A 9,608-nucleotide genomic window follows, 5' to 3' on the forward strand; every position below is an offset into this window, starting at 1 on the left:
CCTCTTAGTAAATATAGGGGTCACTCAGATCACAAAACTCTTTATTTATGACAAAGACATTTTCATACAAGAAGAGGTTTGTGAAAAACCTTATTTGTACTGATAAGAAATTGACGTGCCTTTCTCCCTTGCTATAGCCCATCCTGTTGTCACTGACGTTGTAGTTGTCTATTTAGCAGCTATATTATCTTTCTAATGAAGACATCCTGGGTGACCCCGAAATTCCTTTCTGAAACAGAAACACTAGGATACTCTTCGTAACAATTCTATACAATTCGATACCATCCACTGTTCTTTAAAGAGGTACGGAACTACTCTTATCGTTTTGAGAAACTTAATACAATTTTCAGGGATTTATTTATTCTCTGATATCCCTGTAATATTTCGAGTAATCAGGGGTCTGTTTTGTGTTTTTAAACCTTGTTTTTGCGGGTATTTGCTGTTTTTGTGTTCAGATTTAAATGTTGTTTTTGTGTTCAGATTTAAATGAGTGGAATTCATGGGAACACTTGCTTGTACAACAATTTTGAATAACTTCAGCAGTCGTTGGAAACTTGTAATTTATAATAGGCGTTATTATGAGAACAAGTGTCAAAACATAAAAAAACCCTGGAAACATACAGATCCCTAACTGCTGATGTAGCTTACTGCAAAAGAAAGTCAATAGATAGAAGATGAAAGACGAAAAAGAGCGGATCACGACCAGATGTTGAACCCCTTATGTATTTTCTTCACTGGTAAGCACTTAATTTTGTGATCAGTTATAAGGGGATTTTACCTTCTATTACATCCAGATTCGTGGAATAAACAATATTTGAGTGAATGAGATGATTGGTGGCATAATTTTTGTGTAATATCATTAGATGAGAGGTGTACACTCCTGGAAGGAGTAAATTTTATTTTTCTTTTCCCTCCATGTATCTTACTTCCATTTCCATTTCCATACCAAAAATTGGCACCTTAGTATTTTAGCAATATCCGAGGACAGCAACATCGGATGCTTCTTTGCTGTTGTATATTGTCAAGAAAGGGTTGTCAATGTTCCTTCAGAGCTACATTTTTTTGCAGGGTTGACTGTATTTCATTCAATCTGTGCCTAATCACTTTAGCTTTTCGAAGAAATCATATTTTGAATGCTTGGCATTCAACTTAGCATGGAGGGAGTTCTAAATATGCTTTAGTCTCTGTATCGTTCTTGCCATAGACCATGACATCATCTAAAAATACAACAAAGATGGGTTTGACTACTGTGGATGGTATCAAGTATTCATTAGCAGAGGAAAAGGTAGCCCGTGTTTCAGACTTTGGAAAGAATGACACTATTTTTACAATGAAAACTCATCTGGGCCATCTTTTGAGTCCTGGTGACTATGCTCTTGGTTTTGATCTCTATGGTGCAAATACTAATGATGTGGATTTAGATAAATACAAAGGAATTAATCTTCTAGATGTGGTTTTGGTGAAGAAAAGTTACGAAGAGAAGCGCCAGAAGAAGCAGGGCAAGCCTAGGCCTTGGAAGCTTAAGACATTGCCCATGGAGGTTGAACCATCTTCCAGAGGCAGAATGGAGGATGCGAAGGAATGGGAGGACTATGAAAAGTTTTTGGATGAACTGGAGGAAGACCAGGAGATGCGATCCAAGATTGCATTGTACAGAAATGAAAATTATCAGCGAGCGGATATAGTGTCTATGACAGATGGTGAAGATGTTCCTTTTGTACCTTTGGATGAGCTTCTTGGTGATCTTACACTCGAGGATGATGAGCACGAAGATGAAGAAATGGAAGGCTAATTGTTAAAACACATTTCAGAAAATCACAGTACATTTATTACTCACTGTGAAAACCTTCATGCTCAAAATCAATGTGGTATCACAGCTACACAATGGTAGAGATATCATTTCCAACAAAAATCTTCTGCAGTTGATTGTCATGATGTGCAGACCTTTTGTCAGCCTATCAGTGGCATTTATTGGAGCTAGCATATTGAAGATTGGCGCAGCAGCATTAGTAATGATATGTTTGAGCTGTACGTTTGAGTTAAGAAGAATTGCATGGCTTAATTTATTGCAGACACTAACATTGCTTTTCCATTAAATTATTGCAGTTGTTTGTATTTTTATTGCCATTATGATGCTTGGAAATCGTACTGTCATTTTGTAAGTTGCACAGATGAATAGATTAATAGTATAATGTATGGATGTTGTATGCATTTGCCACATAAACACTGCAACAGATGAAATGATGCTTTAAGAATGCTGAGGTGACATTGCATTTTTTATGTGCTGGATAAATTGTGTTTACTACAACTATTTTGCATCTGTTGGATACTTGTGTGGTTTTCCAATTGGTGTGGCTGCTGATTTTGTGGTTGTTCATTGCAAAATTTTGAAGAAAAGGCCTTCCAGGTGTAGAATTTGATGATGTCACACAAAGCATTTCTCCAGATTTGAGGTTCCTTACCACTGCTATTGAATCTGCCACTTCTGCTAAATTTGCTGCATTTTTATGAAAAGTTAAAATAACTAGGGAACCATTTTTTCTTTAGAATATGAAACATTGAAGAGACTACTCCAGAAGATGAATTTGCTGAATTTTTATGAAAAGTTAAAATAACTAGGGAACCATTTTTGCTTTAGAATATGAAACATTGAAGAGACCACTCTAGAAGATGATGTTGCTGCCATCATGAAGAAGTAGTTAATGGTAATAAGAATACATTTCTGCTGAAAAAATCATCATTTTGGTTTGTTTTCTAGAGGCTTTTGTGACCAGATGCTAATTACACAAGTTCATTGTTGCTCCTATCCCCTGAATACTATTGATGTTCGCTGTTATCTGAAGGCAATAGGTTGTCTCTTCAGATTCCAGGTATTCTTAAAACTTGATCATCAAAAAAACAAAGAGGAAAAAGTTGATGGTAGAGTTCATTGTTGCTCCTGTCCCTAGATTCTATTCATGTTTACTGCTATCTGGAGGTAGAAGGTCATATCTTCAGATTCACGGTATTCTTAAAACTTTATCATCAAGAAAACAAAGAGGAAAAATATGAAGGTATCGTATATGTTATTTTCATGCTGCTGATTGGAGAAAATCATTGTTGTTTGTAGCATTAGAAGATTGTTGGAACGATAAGAGAGTAAATTTATTAAACGAAAAGTGTTCTTTGCTTTGCTAGTCACACATTGAAACCTCTAGTTGACAGGGTGAAATAGTTCATTAAATGCTCTCACAGTACAACCAACAAAAACTGGGTTTTGGTGTTTGAAGTCAGGACTAGATTCTCTGTCCTTGCTTTTCTCCAAAGAGTTGAAACTGACACACAGGGTTGAGAGTTTATTAAAACTGATATGCATCTAGGAAGGAGCAGTTATGGCAAGACTTACACAAGGAGGAATGCTTTCTGACTGCCATAAATTACATGGGAAGAATTACGCTGTTAGGGAATAAAGGATGAAGACAATTCATACATACCACAATTTAAGAGAGGCTTTGATGATTGTCACCCTATCAATTGCAGACGACATTATTCCCCATGTCCAGGATGTTGAGGATATCCTTCAAGATTGGGACTCTGTGTCCAAGGATGTCCCCTTTACAAAATAAATATAGGCATTATAGAGTTACAAAAAGATAAATAGGTACAATGGCTGTTCTAATTCCTTGGAGAATCTTTTAACAATTCCAGAGCCCTGCAATTTACTTGTGGTTTCAGCTTTATTAAGGACTTGCTTGTAATTGCCTTGTTCAGCAGGGGCTTCACCATTTTCGTTTTAGTTCTGTTGTGGATCTTGAACGATTCTTGTTTGCCTAGTTAACTGTTTGTAGGCAACCTAACTGTTTTTGACATTTCTTATTGGTAGGTTAATTGTTATTATCCAAATTAGTTACTGTAGTTGTAAGGGGTCACACTTGAATGTGTTCTATTTGACCTTACAATAAGAATTCCGAGAAATATTTTGAATGCTTGCTGTTTGATGCCATTTCCATTCAACTGTACTGAGTTTTCAAACCATTTATTGCTATTTGTTTGGCATTGTCACCTCCAATTATGTTTTGATTTGGCAGCAGAAATACCTCTCCTGCATGTTTGATAAAACATTTAGTATTTCATGGCTGTCATTATTTGTAAACTCAATGTTTATGTTAATCATTAAACCACTGGAATATATTAAGCCGGGTCTATGTTATGGTCTTCTAGCAAATATAAGGGTCACTTGTATAAGCAAAGGGTAGATATCCTTGGGAATTTGGTCTATGTGAGTAATGGTTGAGAATTAGTATATATAGGAGATTATTATAGTCAATTCATATTTACTGTTCTATACTATCTAATAAAATTATGATATTTTGGGTTATAACTTATTAGGGGTTATATTCTCTTAGTATCTTAGAAATTGTTCTGTAAGTTATCATTATTATTATTCTTGGGAGCTGTACTCTCCATCTATATTTGTCTGTCAATCCTTGTCATACTTTTTTGAGTAATTTGGATCTTATGCTTTCGGAATGAAGCATTCCTAGAAGGGAGGTAATTGTTATGGCCCTCCAGTGAATTTAAGGAGTCCTGGAACTAGAACTACACTAGTAATGGCTGAGAATTAGTATATATTTGGTGTAATGTAATGGCTGAGAATTAGTATATATGATATTATTATGATCATTGACATGCACAATTGTCTATGATCATTTGATATTGCAATATTTTGGGTATCAGGAGTTATTCTCCTAGTATCTAAGGAGTCATAGTATAACTTATCATTATTCTTCTTAGGAATTGTGCTCCTCATTTATATTTCACGTGTTCAGGGTTTATTATGTTCTTTTGGGTGTTTTGGATCAAAGTAGTCTACTCTGATGAAAATTCTATTGATTCCATATTAACAAAGGATCAAAGAGTACAACCAGAAAGATACTTGAACCAACATCTCTTCTAGAAAAATTCAACAATTCCAATTTAATAATCCTATCGGCCTCTCTTTGTACCTTTTGGGACAATTGCTAGTTTATATACAAAATGATGCTTGTTTGTTAGGAACATTGTTTATTTTTTGAGCACCATATATGGAACCTCGTTGGTTTCAATCCATAATTGTAGAGAGTCAACCAACCAGACTTTCATTTAATTTTCTAAAATCTCTCACTTTAATCCAACTTCTGAATGTTGTTATATAAATGATCGAACAGACACTAACTGTGGCAGCAAACTATCTTGAGGCATTATCTGGGTAGCGAATCATCCCTGAGACATTATCTGAGGCATTGGCCTATCTCTAAGGCATTATCTATAGTAGCACATTAAATCTGAGGCTTCACTGTGGCAGCAATATGTCTATGAAGCAATTCTGAGATAGAAAGATACCTCTAAGGCACTATTGATGACAACAGATCATCCCTGAGGTATCAATTGTGGCAGCGAACCACCTATAAGGGATTGTTTGTGGCAACGAATCACCCCTAAGGTTTTTATGTGGCAACAAATCATCTTGAGGTATGGTCTGGGGTTTTGAGGCAAGCAAGGTCTGGTTTGGAGTTGATTGTGGCTGCAATGAGATAGTGAAGTAATGTTTATAGGCAGCAAGGAGATATTCTACAGAGATTACTTTGCATTATGCGACAACAATTTAAGATAGTGCATTACCCTTTGTAATATAATCCAGAGAACTCCTCAATGAAATTAGTATTACATGCATAGAAGTTTAAACCAACATATTTTAGAATAATTTTATGGTTTTACACGTTGTCATATATTTCAACATTTATTTATGTAATGATCCTAACTAGTGTCCACAAACTTTTCTTTGCAGATTTCTATTACATTATTCTATACAAAATGGCAGACCAGGTATTTATGTTGCTTTTGGTATTTGTATTATTTATGTTGTTGATTTAGTTAGAGGTTGGATTTGTTTTTAGAAATAACTTTAAAATGATACTTCAAAAGTTTGTTTTTGACTAGTTAAATGCTTGTTGGAACACTCTAATAAGCTTGCCTCAAAGTGTTGGATAGATCTTCAATGCTCACTCAACACATATTTTGTGTTACCGATTCTATTTTCTTATCGGTTTTTTTTATCAAGGTTTTCTTATTTTTATGTTATTATGTGTTTTTTTAAGAATGTACCCATGGGTGTTACCGATGCTACTATGGGGAATTCAATGATATTCAGTACTTTTATGGAAATGTTAACAAATGCACGAGGGCAAGACGCTGCTATGATGATGCATGAGGTAAGCTTGAATATTGTCTTTTATATGTTCAATTATCTTATATTCCTTATTATATTATGCTAATTTATGTTTGTGGAATGCAGGCAATCACTAAAGTCATTCCAACCCCTATAACACCTTATAAAACATCTAAGGTAATGATAGTGGTAAAACTTGATCAATATTTTTGTGCATTTAGTTAACTTATTTCACTATATATATTTATTAATATTTGTGTTTTTACTAAGCATGCATTTTGTTGGCATGCAGGGATCATTAATGCCCCCATATACATCTAATGTTATGCAAGATGTAAGATTCAACCATTTATTTATGTGAGTTTGATTATGTTATTTGTTGAGAAATCTAGGGCATATATTTAATAAAGTTTTTGCACAACGACTCCATGATTTATGAGGTGTTACGAAGAGCTACATCATGCCTTCAAATGGATCACCCCATCTGTTTTTTTCTTCTTGTACATGCAATATTATTTTAACAAGTAACCCAAGCAATATGTTATTCCAAAACATGATGTCAAGTTACTTTTTTAGGGTTTTTATGTAATCAAGAGGCCTTTTTAGGGTTTCTTAAATTCAAACCTTAGATCATACTCTTTTCCCTTTATGTCATTCTAGAGTTTATCCCATGCCCTAGAAATCAAATCATAGGGAGCAAATACCTTAAGATTAAGGTTTCTAAATACTAGGGTATTTCTTAAAATATAAACCCATAAATTCAACCCTACTACATCTTATGATGGGCCCTTTAAAAGAAAATTATTATACATACCTCATGGACACCTATCTATACTGATTAGTATTTTGGTGGCCATGATTATTTGCAACTTTACTATACATTTCATTGATCATTTGCCACCTTCATGACCTTCTTTTAATGAGTCTTCCGAGATACTATCATTCTATAATGGGACTTGCTTCTTCATGTGTTCATGAAACCCATGCCTCCGTCATAACAAAAATGATCTTCTTTTTCCTTTTTTTACATAAATTACATAGAATTGTGATTAGATATGTCATTATGAATACCAAACCTAGTTACATATTTCAACATTATTCATCTGTTATTCCATCTTATTATTTATATTTGTGCCTTGCAGGATGTTTCTAGGGTGACTCCAACAAGTATACAATCTGTTGGTATAGAGGGTCATGTTATGCCATCTACACTTAGACCAGAACCCCATAACATGCCCTTTACACAATCTGTTGGTATAGAGGGTCATTTTATGCCATCTACACCTAGACCAGAACCCCATAACATGCCCTCTACATCAAATGTGGGTCTAGTCAGCATTCTCCCACCAGGACCAGAACAAGTTTCTTTGAGGAGTCTTATAGACTCACAAACAAGAATGTTAAGGCTCCTACCAGATATTCCTGCAAATGTTCAAATCAGACAAGAAATAATTGAACAAATTCAGTTATGGGAAATGTCATTGTTGGAGAGTGTAGCTCCTGCAAGAGATCAACAAGTAAAATTATTTTTATTTTTTTTATAATTTCATTTGTTATGTTTAGGATCATTATTTTAGATATGAAAAATAGTTTCATATTTTGGTTGGGTTCTTAATAGTTCCACAATTTCATTGTAAATGCAGGAAGTAAGTTGCATAGTGCCTAATGTATCTATAAGGGAACCTTCCTCAATCCCTAAGACTACAACAATATCATCGGTGACCACAAAAGGAATGCAAGAAGTTACAATCTTGCTCACTTCAGAAGGAAATGTCTTGAAGGATGAAACAGGGCTGAAATTTTATCACTTTATTTTTCGTCGTGCAGAACAATTATTTGGAAATACCATCCAAATGGATTGGAGGAAACACGCCAATGCCAAAAAAGAGAAACTATTTAAAGATGTAGTAATAGCATTTGGTAATCCTGGATTTGATAAGGAACTTATTTTACAGATTGCAAGTAAATACATGTACTCAAAGAGGTCCAATTTAAGGACAAAGTTGACAAAAAACTTGATGTATCCACGTCCAGCTTGGATCACAGACCAAGTGACGTGGGATGAACTTATGAAAGATGCCAAGTTTAAGAGGAAAGTCCTCAGAAATCCAAACTACACGCCATCTACACAAGGAGGAGCTAAGAGACGCCTACGAGATACAAGAAAAGCAACCCAAGCTAGGGTGTCAAAAATTGGATCTCACAAATTAGGCTCTGGTGGATATAATATTATTCGTGGTGGTATGGTAAGTGATATTTCCATCTATTATATTTTCTATTTTAGGAAAAGCAACCATGGTCATGTTGAGTTAATTGTATCTTATTAGTTATTTTACCTTATAGATATGATTATCTTTGTTAATGTAGGTTCACCAGTTTCAAAAGGAAGCTTCAGAGGAAGACCTAAAATATGTTGTATTACATGGTTCCCAAGGTCTTCGCCAACACATGATAAATCGAGGGGAAAAAATAATTACTGGTTATGGATCCGAGGTTAGTTGTTTATAATATTATATGAATAATGCAATAAATCAATTAGAGGTTTTAATGTTATTATAACAAGTTAAAGTGTGTTGTGTATAGGAATCAGGTGAAACATATGGGAGTGAGCATGGGGAGGAGATACAAGCACATGATGATTTGCTTGTTGCACAAAATCATCCAATAGTCATTCCTGAACCTTGGCAGGAAACCATTGTTGAATTTCAGTGAATGGAAAACAGAAATAATGAGGAGGGTGTTCAATGTGATGAGCATTCCACACCCACAATTAATGTAGCGCCTCCCAAAAAAAGGACAAAAAGGATTGATATGTGTTAAATTTTAATAACTTGAACGTGCATCGCTCTAGCTTCTAAGGAGCACACTAGGTTGTGAGGGTCCAAACATAAACTAATTATGTGTGCAACAAAACAAATTTTGAAGATACTTTGTTTTTTTTATGAGTACTTACATATTATGGGCATCACTAAGACTGTTGCAAGTCCTAACTTGTATTATTTGTTTGATTATGATCAATTTGATATGCTTATATTTGTCTTGTATGTAGATGACCTGGTCCTAAAAGTTAGTTAAAAAAACTCTATCCCATGGTGTAAGAAGAAACTGGCAAGTGAAGTTGACATGAAGGACATACACCTCATGTGTTATTTCTTGGTCTTGGAGGTTTGGCTGAGTTGAGGTGAAGTGGTCCTCGAATAGGGGTAAGTAAGCAATTGAGATTCTGAAGAAGTTTTGGATAATGGACAATAAACCATAGGCTACTTTTATGATACATATTTTGAAGTTATCAGTAGATTAAGATTCAAATTTGGTTGATTCATCAGCATACAAAAAGTATATAGGTTCCCTAACATATCTAGTAGAATTTAGCAGTCAAATTGCTGTGTGCATGAGATCCCTTGTCTCACAAACAAGGGGG

General features: G+C 34.7%; 1 protein-coding gene across 1 annotated transcript; it reads left to right on the forward strand.

Moving 5' to 3' along the window:
- Positions 1-1,234: 1,234 nt before the first annotated feature.
- Positions 1,235-1,792, forward strand: LOC149264823 (60S ribosomal export protein NMD3-like). The gene has a single exon (XM_089400941.1). The coding sequence runs from the start codon at positions 1,235-1,237 to the stop codon at positions 1,790-1,792; it is 558 nt and encodes a 185-aa protein (XP_089257067.1).
- Positions 1,793-9,608: the final 7,816 nt, after the last annotated feature.

The sequence above is a fragment of the Pinus tabuliformis genome, chromosome 6, assembly GCF_031772625.1.
Source record: "Pinus tabuliformis cultivar Carrire ecotype Pingquan chromosome 6, CPIR1, whole genome shotgun sequence".
In the NCBI taxonomy this organism is placed as follows: domain Eukaryota; kingdom Viridiplantae; phylum Streptophyta; class Pinopsida; order Pinales; family Pinaceae; genus Pinus; species Pinus tabuliformis.